Source organism: Mesocricetus auratus, unplaced genomic scaffold, assembly GCF_017639785.1.
Source record: "Mesocricetus auratus isolate SY011 unplaced genomic scaffold, BCM_Maur_2.0 Super-Scaffold_100010, whole genome shotgun sequence".
In the NCBI taxonomy this organism is placed as follows: Eukaryota; Metazoa; Chordata; class Mammalia; order Rodentia; family Cricetidae; genus Mesocricetus; species Mesocricetus auratus.
In genome coordinates this window covers 70,653,778-70,674,847 of record NW_024429194.1, presented here as the reverse complement: position 1 = coordinate 70,674,847, position 21,070 = coordinate 70,653,778, and the positions used below count along the sequence as shown (strand labels likewise).

The window sequence follows — 21,070 nt, the reverse complement described above, 5'->3', positions numbered from 1 at the left end:
CAGACTCAAATCACTAACTTGACTCAATAGGTCATTTGGGAAAAATAAAAGCAGACTGTGCTTTGAATCCCAGTACTCAGGGGTAGAGGTCTTTCTGCATGGTCTACTTATTGAGTTCCAGGCTTGACTTCAAACAGACAGAAAGGCAGGCAAACAGCAGACAGACTAATAATAAATAAAGGATACAATTTTGGGAGGGGGACATTTAGAAGCAGGGTTTGACAGAAGAGGGAGCAGGCTTCCTTCTGGATGAAATCACAGATTTGGGTTTAGTGTCTTATTTACCTATTATTTATTTATTTATTTTGGTTTTTACGAGACAGAGTTTCTCTGTATTGTTTTGGAGACTGTCGGTCCAGCCCGGCCTCGAACTCACAGAGATCTGCCTGCCTCTGCCTCCTGAGTGCTGGGATTAAAGGCATGCGCCACCACTGCCTGGCTTTATTTACCTATTTTTGACATAACACACAGGAAAAAATAACCATGGTTATGTCTAAAGTTAGGTCTGTATGTAAATTCCTGTTCAAACTTATACTTATCTAATATCACACCGCATGCCCCCCCACATTTATACAAATCTTCCTACATTTTCACAGTGTTATTGCTAATGCTATTCTCACATGCTGTATACCACCTAATGCATGTAAGGTAATATTTTCTGAAAAGCCCACCAGAATGTCTGCAGCTGTAAAGTGCACATGGGAAGATGCAGACAGGGAGGCATGCGTGCATGAATAGCTCCCTTCCAAACATCTTCATAGGCTGGGTCACACCCAATCAGCTCTCCTGTGGAACGTGGTAGGTGAAAATGAGAATGATTTACTATCACAATAGCCGCTTGTTTATAGCAAGCATATGTATAAGAATCTAGGAACATTGAGCACTCTGCTCAGTTTCAAATGATCATGAGTAGCAAAATTACTGTTGAGTGTAAATCCTTTAAGATTAGACCTAATGTGGCTGATAGAAATGATGGTTCAGTGGTCTTAACTTTGCAACTTTACCATGGAAGAAAATAAGAAGGGACAAATTTATGACTCTGTATTCAAGGTAGGGAATGATGTTGGCACTAGAAGGATATTAAGACTCCTCAAGTACCCTTACTTTGTGCCTGGGTTAAACTTCCAGTGCATGACAGGTCTACCTGGTAGTGGTTCTGGGGTGGACAATAGTTAGCCTAGCTTAAAATAGACTTAGTTACTTCTTGGGAGTGATGTGAACAATTGGGGAATCTAGGGGTATATACATAATAATCTTACAGTAAAACAAGTAGAGTCCATGTATGTATACACCTTTATTTAGCTCTCAAAACAAATAGGTTTTATAATTCATAGTTTTTTGCACAGATTGACATTACCTAAGGACAGTTCTTACTACTGTTATATGTATGTATATATGTATTTAATTATATATAATTCAGATGAACAAATACAATTCATGAAGATCAATGTGATCAAAACCTTAATATTTTCATTTGTTGCTATAGAGCTGCATATCTGTCAAAGCAAATTTTTTTATTTTTCTATTTTTAAAGGAGTATCTGATATTGTATATTAAAAAGAGATAGGTCTATGCATGTGGAGCATCTCATGTTATACCCTGTTAGTCTGATACTCATTTGTTTATTTAATCATTCATCAAATATTAAACAGTCCTTGGAGGCAAAGGCCATATATTTTTAATGCTTGACACTTAGTAATGGTTTGTTAATTAATACTGTACACCAAAGAAACTGTGGGGGGAATTCAAATGGACTAGGATGAGATCTTTAAACCTGAGGCATTCATAGTCTAATAGAGATGAGTACACACATTTGCTCTGCATCTTAAGCTGTTAAGTACAGCCAGTTCAAACAGAGGCAGGAACCTTGCAGGCAGCACACTGAGTTCTCACACCGAAGATCAATTGACCACCAGCATTTGTTTTCTTAGGTGCCTGCTTCATGTAGGGGCAGGGGAAGTACACAAATATTGAGCTGTGAGACCCTCCTTAGCATCCTAACTGACTCAGAGAGCCCTCAATGATTCACTTACCATTGATCTGTCTAGCCACTACCTCCAAGGAAGAATCAATATGGCTGGATTTCTATTTCAAGATGCAGCTGATGAAATTAAATCCTCTTCAGGTAAATCTAAGAATGGATTAAGGAAATCTAACTTGTTATATGGGACAAGATATACATAGAGTTTCTTCTAGAACATCTGTAAGGGTAGGTTAGGAAATACTGTCAATGCCTGTAGACACCTTAGTTAGAGAAGAAAGTGAACACGAAGACCTGACAGACCACACACACAGACACCTGTGAGATGCTTACATCAAAATATCTGAAATTATTTGTTCTTGAGTCAGGCTTCTCTTTTAGGCCTGGAGCTCTGTTTATCTGTCATTGACTTGGGTCATCTCACACTTGAATGTCCAGTAAGTGATTTTGATTTTGAATTTCTGCTTACCTTGCTCCCAATAAACACTATTTTTCTCTTATTATTTTTTGGTATTGGTCTTGTTTTTATTTTTATTGTTATTACTTTTTCTTGGTGCTCTTAATTGCTTGACTGTTTTATGACCTTGAAATCGATGGGGACAGAATCTGACAGTATCGTCAGATTCTTGTGGGTTCTGGATCAAGTCATCAGAAATGATGTCTGTCCAGACAGTCAGAGGGGCAGGTGGCTGATCAGTCAGTCTTGACTTGGTCCGCAGAGGTGATGATGCATGGAGAGGACTGACAGACTGTAATGTAAATGTCCTTCCTTTGTCTTCTCTGTATTTTATGCACAGCATCTCCCATATGCTATCTGTTTTGCCAAAACATCATCTTTTGAGTGGATCCTGTGCTCATTGCTCCAAAGAAGCCCCAGCAATCCCCTTCTTTAAGACTACTTCCTTGTATGCCTGCTTATCTTGCCATGTTCATGTTTTTCCATAGTACTTACTTCTGTATCACTCACCATATATCTTACCATGTTTATCATTAAAGATTTATTTCTACATAGAAATAATCACTGTAAATTTTTTTTATGTTTTCAGGGATATAGCTCAACTATCCAGAAGAGTACTGTAACATATAGTTAATTTGTAAGAAGCATTTTAGAATAAATCCATTCATACTGTCAGAGGGAAAATATATAAAGAAACATGAGACTGGGTTTGATAAACCAGAGACACTAAACAAATGTCACATTTGTTCCTATACATTAGAAGAATACTCCGGGAAATAAAGGTATTTACTTTAAGCTTGGGTTATTATCAGCATGGAATTTATTAACATACTATGCTGTACAAAAAGATGAGGACATGGGAGAGGCCCTCAGCTTGGAGGGTAATCAGAAAAGGCATGAGTTGAGAGCGCCAGAATATATTATATGCATATATGAAATTGTCAGTGAGCAAATTTCATTAATAGAGGATAGCATGCTATGCCTGAAATAAGAAGTAAAATAAAAGATTGCTTTCCCATTCCCTGAGAAGAAAAGAAAAATGTCAGTCACCTGTAATGTAAATACATTTAATGTAAATGGAAAGTTGGAAAGGGTCAGTCAATGGTCTCCTCAGTACAGAGACATTAGGCTCCATCCAACACACAGGGGTGGAGGCCTGCACTGGAGACTTGGCAACAGATTTTTTGCCTTGTCTTGTCTTTGGGTGTTTCTTATTTGAGAGAATTGATATTTTCAAAATGCAAGTATAGGAAAGGGAAGAGAAATGATAAAATGCCCTAGTTTGGCTGCAAAGAAATTGAGCTATGCTCTGGCAAATCTCAGTACGTCTCTAGCTTGTGTTTGCACTTAAGTGTAAAAAATGTAAAACTTGTTTGACCTTGAATGGCTGTGAAGGTACATGAAAGAGTGCCTTGAAAATTATTGTGCATTTGATATGGTTAAATGTTAGTGAAAGAATAGATGATGTACTAAACTACTTTTACTAAATGTCTGAAATTAGAAAGCATATCTTTAATTTGAAAATAAATTACATCACAAAATGTAGCAATGTCAAGGAATAGACACTCAGTGTGTCCTGTGAGTGCTGTGTTTTGGAGTCTGGCGTGTCTTCATTTAAGCTCTGCCCCATTATGCTCCACTAAGACACTCACCAACTTTCAAGCCTTTCTGCTCCGTGTGATTGTTTACCATGAAACAAGGACGTGGTAAGCCTAGACAAAGTAAAAATGCATGTTAATTGGAGGTGACAGTAACAGGTTGGGTGCCCAGAAGCACAAAGTCTTACTAACCCTTTCCCTACCTTAGAGAAACAAAAGTGTTTCAGTGTGTGGGGGAACGGGAGGCACTTCTCAAATATCCCCAGATTTAAAGCAGAAGAAACTCTGTGGGACCCTTTGGCTGTGAACCTGTGAAAAATAAAGAAATTACTGAATATTTTTATTCTTGCTGGTTCCTACTACACATTAATCATGTCTTTCTGATTAATGATGAGAACTCTAATTCTTTGTTAAAACATCCCATTCTCTATAATGATAAAACAACAATGAGAAACAGTGTCAAAAAGCTGGACTGATCCTGGGAATATGGTGGGTTTAGATAACCCAGGAAAAAAAGCAGTGGCAATAGCCTCTTAATACAAAATATATCTGCAATAGCATTTCTATATATTTTCTTACTCATGGATATTCATGATGTTTCATATAACTGTTTTTATACAGGCATATCATGCATTTTGACCATGCTCACCCCCAAACACCTCTTTTACCTTCCCTACTCTTACCTGTTCTTAATAGACAGTGTCATTTCTGCCTTCATGACCTATATACATAAAGGATTTCATGTGTCCACATAACCTCTAGGATTTGTAGGCTAAAAGAAATGAGATATTTTCCGGAACCTGACTTATTTTACCTATAATGATTGCTAGTTGCATCAGTTTTCCTGTAAATAACTTAGGTTCATTCTAATTTTTCTTTTTATTGAAAATAACTTTTCTTACATAATATATCCTCATTACGGTTTCCCTTCCTCTATTCCTCTCAGTTCCTCTCTACATCCCCTCCCATCCAGATCAACTCCTTTCTGTCTCTCAAGAGAAAAGAGACAATATTAAAATATAACAAAATAAAATGCATCCCATCAAAATTGGGCAAGATAAGTCAATAGAAGGAAAAGAGTCCAAGAGATGTCACAAGAGTCAGAAACCCACTGGTTCACACTGAAAGAATCCCATAAAACACTAAGCTGAAAATCATACTATATGTGAAGAAGACCTGGTGCAGACTCGAGCAGGTCCTGGGCATGCTGCCTTAGTTTCTGTGAGTTCATATGAGCTCTGCTCCTGTTGATAAGAGGGTCTTGCTTTTTAGGGTCCTCATTCCCTTTGGCTCTTCTTACACTCTTTCCACCTTCTCTTCCATGAGACATCCCATTTAGGACTGAGTGTTTCAAGCTCTCTCTCTCTCTCTCTCTCTCTCTCTCTCTCTCTCTCTCTCTCTCTCTCTCTGTGTGTGTGTGTGTGTGTGTGTGCGTATGTGTATGTATGTATGTATGTATGTAATGTCTGGCTGTATTTATTCCTATTTGTTGCAGGAGAAAGCTTCCCTGATAATGGCTGGACAAGGCACTGATCTATGTGTACAGCAGAAAGCAAAATATCATTAGAAGTCACTTTATCACTATTATATTTAAAGACCAGTAGTATGTGGTTTTGCTATAGGCTCCTGTGCTATCTAGTCTCAGGTTCTTGGTCACTCAAGCAGTGTTGGATATGAGTTCCATCTTGTGGAGTGGGCCTTAAGTCCACTTAAGTTTATTGGTGGTTTTATGGCTGAATGGACTCCATTATGTGATTGTATCATATTTTCCTATCCAATCATCTGTTGAATACCTAGTGGAGTGCATGCATCTCTGCAGCACGTTGAGTCAAAATCTTTCGGACATATACCCAAGAATGATATGAGTGTGCCGCACAGTATTACTAATTTCCGTTTTTTGAGGAGCCGCCATACTGATTTATGTAGTAACAACAGCTAATCTCCTTATTTATCAGCTTGTGAAAGAACTTCCTTTTTCCCACAACCTGTCTAATATTTGTTATTAGATTTCTTAATAATAATCTTTCAGGCTGGAGAGTGATGGAATCTTTTTTTTCTTTTTTTAATATTTATTTTTAAATTTAAATTTAGATTAGAAACAAGGTTGCTTCACAAGTCAGTTCCAGGTCCCTCTCTGGTTTCCCTCCCTTCCTCCAGTGCCCTCCCCCACCCCCCAATATCCCCTCATTTCCCCAGGGAGGGGGAGGCCCTCCTTGGGGATGTCCATAGTTTGTTATTTCATCCAGGGCAGGGCCTAGACCCTCCCGCAAGAGTTCAGGGTGAGAGTGCATCTCACATTGTTGGATGGGAGTCCAAAGTCCGTGTATATACTCGGGATAAATACTGATCTACTGCCCAAGGCTCAATAGATTACTTAGGCCTCCTCACTGACACCCACATTCAGGAGGTCTTGATCAGTCCCATGCTGGATTCCCAGGCATCAGCCTGGGATTCAAGAGTTAACCCTTGTCAGGTCAGCTGTTTCTGGGGTTAAACCAGCCCAGTCTTAACTCCTTTGGTCATCAGTCCTCCCTCTCTGTTACTGGCTTTCTTGAGTTCAGCTCTGCGCTTAGCCGTGGGAGTCGGCCTCTTCTTCTATCAGCCACCGAATAAAGGTTCTGTTTCCCAGACTCTCTGGCCATAGGATTGTAGCTGGCACTCCCAAGATCTATGTCTAAATTCCATATATGAGAGACTACATGCCATGTTTCTCTTTTTGTGACTGGGTTACCTCACTCAGGATGGTTTCTTCTAGTGTCATCTATTTGCCTGCAAATCCCAGGATTCCATTGTTTTTTTTTCTGCTGAATAGTACTCCATTGTGTAGATGTACCACATTTTTTCTATCCACTCTTCGGTTGAAGGGCATCTAGGTTGCTTCCAAGTTCTGGCTATTACAAATAATGCTGCTATGAACATAGTGGAAGGAATCTTTTTTTTTAGGTCCTTTTATTTTGTTATTGAACTTTTTACACATGTCACTTTCAGTTCCCTCTCCCTCCCCTCCTCCCCCACCCCCCAATTCTCCAACCACTTACCCCCACTCCATCCCCCCCTCTGCTCCCCAGGGAGGGCAAGGACCTACCTGAGGGATTTTCAGAGTCTGTCACATCATCCCGGGAAGGGCCCAGGTTCGTCCCCATGTGTCCAGGCTGAGAGAGCATCCCTCCACATGGTATGGGTTCCCAGAGTCTTCTGTATGCCAGGAATAAATACTTCTCCACTCTCCAAGGACCCAGAGATTGCTAAGGCCTCCTCTCTGTCACCCAGGTTCAGTGGGAGGGTGTCTGGATCAGTCGCATGCTGGCCCCTCAGTCTTCAGTCTGGGGTCCATGTGTTCCCCCTTGTTTATGTCAGCTGCCTCTGTGGGTTTTGCCAGCCCAATAAGATTTCTTTGGTAATCACTCTTCTTTACAACAGGATTCCAGGAGTTCAATTCGGTTCACAGCTGTGGGTGTCTACCTCTGCCTCTATCAGCCACTGGATGAGAGTTCTAGGATGGCATATAAGGTAGTCATCATTCTCATTATCATGGGAGGGCATTTAAGGTAGCCTTAATGCCAGTTGGTGTCATTCTTGTAGATCTGTGAAGATCTCACTAGTGCCAGATCTCTCCTCCAACTTATACTGGCTCCCTCTTTTATGGTATCTCCCATCTTTTCTCCTCTATTCTTACGCTGGCTCAACCTTCCTGCTCATCTTAAAGTCCTTTGAATTTGGACTTCCCTGATAAATAAAGATGCTGAACATTTTCCAAAAGACTATTGGCCATTTGTTCTACACCTACTGAGAATTGTGTGCTGATTTCCTAATCATACTGGGATGTTTGGTTTGTTTGTATTTAGTCTCTTGGGGTGTTTAAAACATATGTATTCTAATTATTAATCCTTTCTCGGATATAGTTATAAATATACTTCCCCATTCTGTAGGTTGTCAGTTAACTTGGTGAGTCATTTTCCTTTCTATGCAGAAGTTCTTCATTTCATAGAGTTCAATTTGTCAATTCTTACTTTAATTTCCTGAGCTGCTGGAGTCCTTTTCAGAGAGTCCTTGTCTGGGCTCTTATCTTGAAGTCTTTTCTTCTCATTTTCCTACAGTGGTTTCTGAGCTTCAGTTCACACATTAAGTTCCATTTTGAATTGTGTTTAGGGTGAGAGATAAGAATCTGATTTCGTTCTTTTATGTATCTTATATCAGGTTTATGTGTTTTATACCAGTTTTTATGTTTTCAAAACTTTTATGTTTCTATCAGTTTCCACACAGTATTTATTGAAGATGCTGGTATGCATGGCTTTGGTGTCTTTGTCAAAAATTAGGTGGCTATAGCTGTATGCGTTTATTTGGGATCCTTTATTCTATTGTATTCATCTATGAATCTGTTTTTGTACCAGTACCATTCTATCTTAGTGACTGTCAATCTGTAGTATAATTAGAAGTCATACTTTGTGATGCCTCCATCAGTTTTCCTTTATCTAATGATTTATTTGTATATTTTGTGTCTTCTTCATTTCCTCCTTGTATCTGTTTCCTCCCATTCTTTTTGTTTGTTTGTTTGTTTGTTTTTCTGATATGGAGTATCATGTAACCCAGTCCTGTCTCAAATTCACTATGTAGTCAAGGATGACTTGTAACTTCTGACTTTCCTGTCTTTACCTCCCAAGTGTAGGGATTACAGTCATGCGCAGGACATTGTATCTATTTTATAATGTACTGGGAATTGAACCCAGGACTTGGTGCATCTTAGGTAAGCACTGTACCTGCTAAACCATATTCCTAGTCTTTGTATCTTTTTTATTTCTTTTCCTGACTTACTGTTCCTGAGTAAGAGTGGCAAAAACATCTCATTCTTGATTTTGTGGAACTGCTCTATTTTTTTCCCTGTTTGGTATAATGTGGACTACAGAGTTGTTGTATATAGCCTTTATTTTGCTGAGATTTGCTCCTTCTTAGTTTGTTCAGAATTTTTATCATAAAGAATACTGGATTTTACTGATCCAATCCCTGGTTTTTGTGGTAGACTCTATACATGTGTTATATGACATTTACTGATTTGCATTTTTTGATCCATCTCTGCATTTCTGGAATGAATCCAACTTGATTATTGTGGATTGGGCATGCTCACATTTTATTGAAAATTTTTGCATCTAAGTTTATCAGAGATGTTGAGTTTTAGGGTTTTGTTGTTGTTGCTGTTGTCGTTTTGTCAGGTTTCAGTATCAGTGCCATATTAGCTCCTCCCTTTTCCATTTTGTGAGGCATCAGTGTACTTATGAACCAGAGACTAGAGATACAGCCTAGAGATAGGATATTTGCCTTTCAAGGGCCAAACTCTGGGTTATGTTCTTATCCCTGGGGAAAAATATATAATTTTTTATAAAGAAACAGATTTACCAGATCATCTAGACAGCACTCCACACACCAAAATAAATCATATGATATTATGAATTGGATTTTCCAGGAATTTATAGATTACCACGTCTCAGAACTATATAACACACATTCCTCTTGGATTCCAATGGAACATTTTCTAAAATATACTATGTTTCAGTACACAAAGTGGGTCTTAACAAATATAAGAATATTAAATGCTTTTTATTCTTTGTGATCAGTATGGTCTAAATTAGAAATCAGTATTTAAAAATATAAAAGATGTATAAACTCATGGAGAAGGAACAACACTCTGGTATGATGAATAGGTCATCAAAGACACTAGGAGGAAATGAATTCATAGCAGAACCTATGAAATAAAAAGAAGGCAGTTCCAAGGGGAAGTTCATAGCTAGATGTATCTACATTAAAATGTTCAAGAGAATTAAATGATGTTTCTCAGGGTCATAGAAAACAAAAACAAACCACCACAAATCTGTAGATGGAATAGAATAATAAAGATCAGGGCAGAAATCAATAAAATGGGAATGAAAAGAACAATACAAAGAATTGTTGCATCAAAGACCTGTTTTTTGAAAACAAACAGAATTACAAGCAGCAGGAACAAAGAAAAAAGAGATCAAAATTAATAAAATTAGAAATAAAAAGGGAGGCATTACATTAGTTCCCAATGAAGTTCAGAGGATCATTGGGACATACTTTGAAGATCTGTATACTAAGAAATTTAAAAATCTAAAATAAATGGATAGGTTTATAGACATATATGACCCTTGAAACTTAAACAAGTACATACAAACAGGGAGTGGAGTGATGGTTTAGTTAAGACCACTGGCTCCTCTCCCACAGGACCAGATTTTATACCAGTACCCACGGCTGTTCACAACTGTTTTGTTTTTAATAACATCTCATTTGTACTAAAATTCTAGAAAAATTAAAAGTAAGTACAAGCTGAGGGATTAAGATTTGTAATTATATCTTCTGAATTTCATGGAATAGAGTTTTGATATTATTTGTTAGATTTGCTATTTGCATAGCTAGTGTAAATTTTCTGTCAACTTCTAATGACTAGAAGGAACAATATATCTAAAGTAACAGCGAAGAGAAGAAAGTGAAAACTGAAAGGAGACAAAATTGAAGACAAAAAGAAAAGCCAACAACATCATGTATAGAAGGAAATAATAAAAATATTTTAGTATGCAAACATCAATGTGACTTTTCTCTTAAAGGACACAGATTATCAAAGTAGTGAACACATTCACATCTACACACTATAAGCTTTCTATCATTGTGTGATAATAATAAGATCCCCCACCTTTGGACGTGTGAATTCCCTAATGGGTTATTACCTCACTTACAACATTAGGTATGCATTTACTGCTTTGAGAGACTTTAGAAGTTAGTTTGATGTGATGTCTGCTTAGCAAAATAATAGTTCTTGTTTCATGTCAGAGTCTTTTAGCATCCCAGCCATGAATTCTTGTCCATATATACAGTTCCAGACATGAGTTTGCTCCTGTGGACCAGGCCTTAAATCAAACTCAGGAATGATTGGTTGGTTCCAAACCATTTGTGCCACTATTGTACCTGATGGCATGTGTTTCCATGCTGGGTGTTATTGTAGTTGACAGGAATCACAGTTACATAAGACTGTTGATTAATTTTCTTCCAAAGAAGCTGGTGAAACTGTGGAAGTTTATCACCTTTAGGAACTCTGAAAGCTAGCCCCCAAACAAGGTCTCAGCATGTCTCCCAGTCTGATCCTGTCTGTGCCTCTGGAGGGCTGATATTACATGTGTGTACCACCTTACCTAGCATAAGAACAGAAATTATGCAAGTAAAATACTGACAAATGCACCATAATAATCCTAACAAAAATATCTTTTGTATAGATAGATGTATGCATAGCAAAATACACATTGGGAATAAGTAAACACTTTTAGGATTCTAGAGGGTTACCACAAATAAGATTCAAAAATATAAGATTCAGATTTTAAGAAAAGAAGCTACAAAATACATTAAAATGAAACTTTAAAATTAAAGTTTCAACAGATAGGAAACAGAGATCAAAGTTGGTAACTCTTTGGCTCTGTGTAACCAAGTCAGAGACAAAGAGTGAAATGCAGGATAATAGCAGGTGCAGGGGATTAGGTATTACTTTTACTTAAATGTGAATGTAATTTTTGCAAGTGAGCAATGCACTTTATTACAGGTTTGCTTGTGAGGACAACTACTTAGAGAGAAACCACAGTGAGTGGAAAGGAAATGAAGATGAAGAGCGCACTATTCAGAATGGTGATGTTCTGGGTTCAGACAGGGAGCAAAGTTTGGGAAGGGACATAAAGGGCCCTGCTTTTGTTTCATCACATACTCTTGTGGTAAGGGGTAGAAGCATGATTTCTCTACATTTTAATTCTTGGCTGTAATATATACTTCCACATAATTCTTAGTAATCTTCATGAATGCCTTGCAGATATACCTGGTGTAGTAGCAAATTCTCAGAGAGTGACACAACTTCCTAAGTCACTTTCTGTGTAGATTTTCCCTAAATCCAGTATTTCCTTCTTATTTGAGAGCAAATAATTGGCTTCGATTTCAGACACTGAATGCTTATGAGTTGGGTTCTTATTTACAGCCACTTCTCTGGTATTTATTTTCTGCTTGTGGCGAGGTTGCTCAAGCACTGTCCCTAGCGCCATCACTGCCCATCAGCCGTGCAGACACAGATCAGCACTCATTTTAACGTTTAGCTACAACATTTCACTGTCACTGCCCTTCATAAATATCTGACTACTGTCCTGACATGGGATGATGAAGAAGAGGGCGGCAGGATTCTGAGCCCCAGACTATGACAGTTCTTTAGGCTCTGCCCTTAGATAGACGCTTTGGACATCACATTTAGAAAGCAATAGAGTGCTTAGTCCTTTAGCATGAGATTAATTATCACTGTGGGATATTTTGCCCTTCTGTGGCCAACAGCTTCTTTGTGGATATTGGTTATTATAATGGCATATCTGAAATCTGAAATAGTTATTTTTCTTCCTGCGGCTTCTCCACCTATAAATACAGTTACAAAACTATCGTGTTATGGAATACACATTTTGTATAATTATTCTAATAATCTGGTATATATGTTAACAAAACAGAGCAGGTATGCCTACAGAAACCCAACCAGTTCTTTTAGCCAACATTGAAGAGAGTAAATGCCCAATCACGTAATGCTGGGCTATTGTTGTTTTACAGTATTAGTCAGCCATGAGGAACAGCACGCTAAAGATGGAGTCAATGTTTTTGTGTGCAGGTTCTTGCTCAGTAACCAGTATCATTCCCCTTTGCCCTATTTATTACAAATTATAACTCACTGTGGTAGGAAGTAAATTGTACTGGGCTGTATCATATTTATTTGCAAAACTCTGCAGAACTTGAATAGGAAGGGGTTTTTATTTGATTGTGTTTATTTCTGTTTCCCAGTAATTCAGATGACTTTCTCCAAATGATTCAATATTCTGAGATGTGCCCAATTTCTTTACTTAATAATAAAACAGTCCGGGACTCATTGTAAATCAGTGGGGATTCAGCAATAAGGTGCAATGCATCATAAAGGCAGTGTAGGCTATCATTGGAGATAATAAGCAAGCACATTAATATTCATGCCTTGTGAAATCCTGGCCCTGTTTCTGAAAAGCTGGAGGAAACATTCCATGTTTAATGTCACTAGTAGATGTTTGCCAGGGATTTTCAGATATTCCTTGTAGTAATTCATTCATGGCATCAGCCGTGTGGGAGACTTCCATCAGTGGTTCCCATTTACTTAATTGTGTACTCAGTTAATATTTCTCAGTGAATACCCACAATCCTTTCTGCTTAGATATTGGGTCTTTCTTTGTCTCAGCTGGAGATGCTGCTGAGTAAGGCTGATCACATATATGTGTCTAAGTGAATGAGATAAAGTTAGGGAGGGTAGTAAAAAAAAAAGATGAACAAAAGAAAACAAACCAACAAACAAAACACTGACATTGTTCTGTAGAGTGTAGAATTTCCCTGCAGTCTAAGAAATGTAAGTTAGACTCTTTCATATAGCATGACCTAAGTTGGTCCCATAGGAAAGCAATACTGTGCTATAATGAATGGGGAGATACCAACAAAACAAAGCCACCAACACAAGACTGCACAGACTGAACGCTTACCGTTGTCAGAGATGATAGTTAGATATAACCTACATCTACACTCTCCTTTCCACAGCTGGCACCTAACAATACCACAAATAAGGCATACAGAAGTGTATTACAGTTACCTTTAAATATATGAATAATGGAAGACAGGGTCATGTATAGTCAAGGTCCAAATAAGTAGAGTATTTGTGAACTTAAAAACCAAAACAAACAGGATTTACAGTGAAAGGGATATTAACCATAAATTGCACAATTGCTTATAGTATCCAAAAATGCAACATATTTTATATATGTATATATGTATGCGTGTATAGTTGTTCAAGACTTCAGAGGTAGGTGAGATGGAAAATCAAACAATAGATGGCAAACTCAGAAAAAAATGTTAAAGGGAAAACACTGGTGCTGTCAAGATAGCTTAGTGGGTAAAGCACTTTCTACCTAAGCATGATGACCTGCACTCCACTGCCAGAAATACTGACATGTGCAAAACAGAATCATTCTGACAGAGTTGTCCTCTAATAGAACATTTGCTCATCACATACCCACACTCCCAGCCACGCATACCCACACCCACTCACACTCACACACCTTCCCACATGGTTGGGGCTTAAAATAGAGACAGCTGGGAATAGAGCATGATAGCATATCAAAGGACAAATTTGATTTCTATTGTTATTAATCATACCCCGCCAAATACACAGTATGGCTCTTGTTTGAATGAGCAACACAGAAAACTGAAGAGAAAAGACACCAAAGACAGAGAAAACCAGCCTGTTCTTGGTTGTTTCCCTAAGGGATAGGAAAAAATAACAGAGAAGGAAAATAAATATTACAAATATGATCCCCAAAGACCTAACAGAGCACAGCAGCTGTTAACGCACCCTGAAAAACAACTTTAGACTAAAAATACAAGAGAAAACAGTTGGGCAAACAAGCAACACAAATGACTTACTGGGAAAGACGAAAACAGTAATACCAGTTTTCTCTTATTTATTTATTTTTTTCTGGTGTATCTCAACAATGACACAAGAGCGAAGCAATTGATGCCTCCCATTCCTAAAGATGACTCTGTGGCTCAGTTTTCCTTTCACCCTAATGAAAATAAACATACCTGGAACGATGAGGCAGGAGGATGATGGATTTGAGGCCAATCTGGGCTACATGGCATATTAATATTACAGGCCAGATTAGGAACTGCATAGTGAAATTCTGTCTCAAAAAACATGCTAATACAATTGAAAACAGTAGTAGCAAAAAGTGGAAAGAAAGAAGGTAAACAGGTTGGTTGTGGGCAAGTTGTTTGAGTCTTTGTGAAGTTCTTCTTATGGAAGTACTTAGTTCTCTAAGTAGTTCAGCCAGTGAAAGCTGACTTGGGATAAAGGACTGGAAAGTCTCCTTGAGTTAGTTCAGTTGTGGGCCAATGTGAAAGGATGCAAAATATAGGTAATTCCTAAACCATAACAACATTGAAATGACATATAAGACAGAATAATAGTTTTTATCTTTCACCTTTTATAGCTAAGGGAAGATGATGTAATTTGATGATGATAAATAAACTAGAGACATTAAATGTTCGAAGAATGAGATAGTAAAACAGATAATATAATACATGAGATGGTCATGAAGATGCTGAGGGAGGGTGGGACTGTGATTTCCACTGATACCTTGTATGCTCATAGATGATCAATGAGGAATTGAGCTCAAATGGGAGAAAGGGCTTTGCTAAGGGAGGTCAGATTAGAACCAAGGCTGGTAACTGGTTTGTGTAACAACACATGGGGCATGATCCAGCTCTGTCATTTCATCTCACCAACTCTTTTCTCTATGGGATTAAAGTGAAAATTACAAATTTGGCATGACAATTAGTAAGAAAACTATACCCAACAGTTTATACCCCACTGAGTTCTACAGCAAATGTGATACATGCATGACATCATCAATGCTTAGTGATGTCAACATCTATGTTTCTATGTTGTCATCACTAGGGCATCTTATCAAAGATGTCACTTCCATCTATATAAGACAGATTGCTTCTACAACCATTTGCTGATTTTAAGCCCCAAAATGTTTTTTTCTCTCCCAGACCGTACAGTATATATGTGCTAAAATAGCCTGTGTTCCCCTGAGGGAGTCCAGTGACAAAATTCTCCGAGTGCTAAATGATGAGGATCTGTCTCCTGTCCTGAGACATTGTTGATAGAGAAGTGAAGATGAGGGTTATGAGACCTAAACAGTTAAACACATTTCTCCCAGCTTAGAAAATCAGACCAGCAATTTCACATTCTACTGTCTGTGAGAGAAGCATCAGCAATTACATACTGCGTTTATACCACACACAGTCATGCATCATGTTTATAGCACACATTGTAACGTAGTGTTTATGCCACACAACCCCCTTCCTTCACATCACCTCTACTCTCCCTTCCCTGAATCTTTTCCAATAAAGGCTGCCCTTGACCAACACCAAAAATAAATTTGATTTCTCTAATGTAGAAGGTAATTGGATTTTTTCCTTATTGAAGGCATCCCTTTAATGATTGTCCCAGCAACTGCCAATTTAGCTGTAAGTGACCTCTCATCGATCAGATGATATGTCTTAAAATAAAGAGTAGGAACTGAGGTAAAAAAGACCAGCTGTATGGCATCTAAGAGATTGTTTCTTAGCCTCTGTCTTATCATTTACAGAGAAAATGCTTTATCTTTGGGTGTGATTTTTATAAAACAAGCTGCATAATAATTGATCACCTAGCTGCAGATGACTGCTCTCTAAGAAATATAATAAGTAGTTCTCAGAAATTACCCTGAAGCAAAAAATGAAAATTGAGTAAAACACACCCAGTAATCATTTTGTTACAGGAAAATATTTATTGTCATGCATACTCCTTCAAGAACAGGAGATCTACTGTTGCAAAGAAGTAATGAAATGTTATTTTTTTAAAATCTGGTCAAACATGTAATAAAACCTTGATGTTTTGTTAAAATACTTGACACAAAACTTGTTCTCTCATAGGGTTATGAAGGGAAGGTGGCTGAAATTGTTATCACAGTGCTTTCTTGAGGAAGTTCTCATATGAGATTGTGTGACTGAACATATGGAATTTAAACTCCTTTATTTTGCCTGCTTTTTGTTACAACACAATTCACCTGATTCATGCCTTTTTAATTTATCTTTTCCCTTTGATCATGTCAATAAATACCTTGAATAGTTTTTGAAGGAAATATAATCTTTGGTCATCACTGTTGGTGAGAAAATAAAAATTTGTAATTGGGAAGTATCAGAACAAGCCCAAACAGTGATAAAACAAACAAGGTAGTATCTCCCTTTTAAAAATAGCAAGGGTTTGAGAGATGGCTTAGTGGTTAAGAGCACTGGCTACTCTTCCAGAGGCTCCCAGTACCTGAGTTGAGTGGCTCACAACTGCCCGTAACTCTGGCTTTGGTTAATTTGATGTCTTTTTGTCCTCTGCGATACACACAGACATACAACTGCATACCTGCACACATGCACAAACCCTGCACACGTGCACACACATACACAAGTAAAAACAAATAAAATATGTATCTGTCCATTTTGAACTATCATTATTAGTTGCCTCCACATGTTTCAAGAGCAACAGGAGAGTTTGAGGAACTCAGACTTTCCCACAGTTCTTCAATTCTTTCTACTCCTTTCTCTGCCATGATCCCCCAGTCTTAGAGGGGATGATGTAGGTGTCTCATTTGTAGCTGTACATTTAGCTGCCACTTATTATAATCACTTTGATTATGAGTCTATAGAGTTGCCACTGGCCACTGCACAAAGGAGCTTGTCTGACCAAAGCTGATAGCACAGGAGTATTTCTTTTTTTTCTTTTTCTTTCTTTCTTTCTTTTTTTTTTTTTTTGGTTTTACGAGACAGTGTTTCTCTGTATTGTTTTTGAGGCTGTCGGTCCAGCCTGGCCTCGAACTCACACAGATCTGCCTGCCTCTGCCTCCCGAGTGCTGGGATTAAAGGCGTGTGCCATACTGCCCGGCAGCACAGGAGTATTTCTTAATGGGTATTCAAAATTCTTCATATGCAATGCATTATACTTTATTCTATATCAGGTTTCTTAATTTTAAATCTGCATTGTGTGTCCTGGCTAGTTTTATGTTCACTTGACACAGACTAAAGTCAGCTGAGAGGAGGGAACCTTCATTAAGAAAATGCTGCCATAAGATGAGGCTGCAGGCAAGACCGTAGGATAGTTTCTTAATTAGTGATTCAAGAGGGTGGGGGCAGCATATTGTGGATGGTGCCATCTCTGGGTAGGTGGTCCTGGGTTCTATAAGAAATCTTGATGAGCAAGCCATGATGAGCAAGCCAGTAAGCCGCACTCCTCCATGGTCTGTGCGTCAGCTCCTGTCTCCAGGTTCCTGTCCTGACTTCCTTTGATGATGAACTATGTTGTGGGAGTGTAAGCCAGATTAACCCTCCCTCCATGAGCTGCTTTGGTCCTGATGCTTCATCGTAGCAGGAGTAATCCTGATGAAGACTGTGTGTGTTTAAATTTGAGCATTAACAACCAAAATATAAACTAATGGAAAGATGTCTGTTTGATGGAGTGTAAGTTTTCAGGAAAAAGAAGTTACACATGCATATGTATGTGTGCATACAAAAACCCTATTTTCCTTTTTTAAGGAGAATAATTTCTCATACCTGTAGGCTTTTAAAATATTCGTATAGCAGGTTATTATTTGCCAAACATTTGCAGAAAGCTTTAATGTGCAATATGGCTAAAGATCAGTTTACTTTGTGAACAAGCCTTTAAAAATAATCAGATGTTTACTAGTTCATTTTGTCATTTTTTTTTGTATGAACATTTTGGACTCCTATGTGGCAGCTCCTTAGACATTAGAAAGGATGCAAAGATAAACATTTACTGCAAGGGACAGTAACGGCCGATAGAAAGGAAAGAGAAGTGTGAAAACAGGAACCCGAATGTGGTATGGCATGGGGAGGTGAGTGAGGAGGTGTGAGCTGTCTGCACTGGAGCGAGCAGTGGAGGCTGCATGGAGGAGCGTAGCTGTACCTCGGCCGCAGCAGTGGGGGCTGCATGGAGGAGGAGGAGCGTAGCTGTACCTGGGCCGCAGCAGATGTGCAGGGCAGAAGGAGCAGGGGCACTATTGGAAGATGCAGAGTTGTAGGTGGGCAGCTCTGGCCAATTGGAATACATGGCGTTGTAAACCAGGGGAAGTAAGTGCCTCACTAGATTCATGGCAGGGAAGGCACGAAGTTTTGCTGATGTGTTATTTATTTACCACATCATGGGCGAGTGTGAGGTGAATCAGAAAAGCCACAGAGAGTGGAATGGAAAAGGGAGAGGAAAAGACTTAGGATTTAGGATTTAGGTAAAAATCATTTGGATTTGGCATTTGGAAGTTCTGTTTTTAAGCTTATGATTTAGAAACAAATGCTAAAGGGACATTGCTAATCAAAGGTATCATCCTATAAAACATGGTGTTCAAGTGAGAGGGGACGGGGTTCATATGACCAAAGAACACTGTGTACCTGTGTACAATGTAGCGATGAGACCCATTGTTTTAGACAGATAATAATGAAACATAGTTCAATTGAAAAAATCCTTTACCATCTTAATTAATGTTTACAGCCTCAGTCCTTCACCTGCTGAGTAACCTTAAACATACTCACCCAGTATGTAAAGTTAAATGCACTCTTATGTTTTTGAATGGAATGAAGTATATGCTTCTAATTTGAATCTTCTCATGTATTCTGATGTTAAACATGTGCATATTCTATTATCAATAGATACAAATTTTAGACTTGTCTTGAAATTTGAATTTGAGATTTCCTCAAGTGCTAAGCCAATTCCTCTCCTCTTCAGGTCACTGATATGATGCTTCAGGACAAGCCTTATCCTGACTGGGGGAAGTCAGCAAGAGCCTTCTGGAAGAAAGGCAATGTTAGGATCATCTTATTCTGGTAGGAAATTGCCTCATCTATCTGTCTGTCTGTTCTATCTATCTATCTATCTATCTATCTATCTATCTATCTATCTGTTTATATTCTCCATCCACTAATTTGCTGGGGTCTAGCCAGTATCAGTCTTACGCTGCAAGAGTCATCTATCCTGGACTGATATCTTTGGGGCTGTGTTTGGAACCAGCTGAACAGCCCCGGGTCTGACTCTGAGTGGGGGAGTGTGAATCAGGGAAGTTCTAGCTACCCAATGGCATTAAGAACGAGACAGAGACATCTTGTCATTTCAGGGAGGCTCTCAGTCCATACTGGAAACCGCAGTTTATTCAAGCATCCTCTTAAATAGCTTTCCAAAAGCAGGGGTACTGACAGAAGACATCTATTATCACATATATAGGACTGACTAGGAAGCACTTCCTTTAACCCTAGAGATGGTCCTAGAATGCACTTATACAAGCCCTCAAACTTTCCTTAACAGCATGTCTCACCAGTCTCAGACACATTCCACTAGTCCCCAGGCATGTCCCACTAGCCCTCAGTATAGGTTTGAGGCCAAGGTCTATTGTTACACAAACTAGAACTCATTCTCCACTGTGGCCAGGCCATCAGGAGGTAACCAGCCAACATCTAAAAGACAATAGGAGATCCGAGCTCCTGGAATTGAGCTGAGGCCTATACCCAAAATATCATATTCTGGCCCCAACACTAAAGTACCTCAGTTGGGTGCGATTTTCATTAGTGGTACAGAATTCTATTTAGGAAGACTCTGGTACTCCACTGACATCGTTATCATATCTTACAGATTTATTTATATTGTTTATAGTTCACGAGCTCATTTATATGAAGAAAAAGTGATATATGGCTTGACCTAAAGTAAGCAGGTTTTTTGACTCAGCAAAACCAGGCTGTCGTTTTCATTAGAGAAATGTGTTGTATAAAACTGTCTTCAGTATGCACAAATCATCCAGGCAGTTTCACAGGATGCAACTTTAGTCTAAGGATGTGAAGTACTCCTAGAAGTGTTGTGCCAGGTTTGCAGAGCCCAGAGACTAAACCAAGTTGTTGACACTCTGATGCAAAAGCAAAAGGTTCCATTTATTGTTTAGCTGGCCAACTTGGGTCTCTTTCCATGGCAGAGGAAATGAGATGCCCACCAGCCAAAAACAGAAGCTTTTAAAGGGGCAAACTATAAGGTTGAAGGCCACAAATTTCAGTTTCCATGGTTACTTATCGTCACACAAAGTACAGAGTAAAGCAGTAACTATATATTTTAAGCAATATACATTTGAGTAAGATAAGACAGGCCATGGGCTTGCAGGGTTATGGGGGGGTGTCACAGGGTCTGTCAGTTATTCCCTGGGCCTGAGGATTTTTATAGCTGGCAGGGGATCTTTACAACAGACCAGCAATTAGCAAAGGAATGTTAACAGGAGTGGTGAACAGTTATCTCCCCTTCTATGAGAGCAGGGACACAGGCACCAGCCATGACACTCCTGATTTAAAGAGTTAAATTTTCCT

General features: G+C 38.6%; 1 protein-coding gene across 3 annotated transcripts in view; it reads left to right on the top strand.

Annotated features, from left to right (window-relative positions):
* Positions 1 to 21,070, top strand: part of Tmem117 (transmembrane protein 117) — a 469,619-nt gene that overhangs the window by 278,092 nt on the left and 170,457 nt on the right. For all 3 annotated transcript variants that reach the window (XM_040753917.1, XM_040753918.1, XM_040753919.1), the window contains one exon: positions 19,458 to 19,555. In XM_040753917.1, the coding sequence (XP_040609851.1) occupies positions 19,458 to 19,555 (98 nt within the window). The remainder of the gene's footprint in view (positions 1 to 19,457; positions 19,556 to 21,070) is intronic.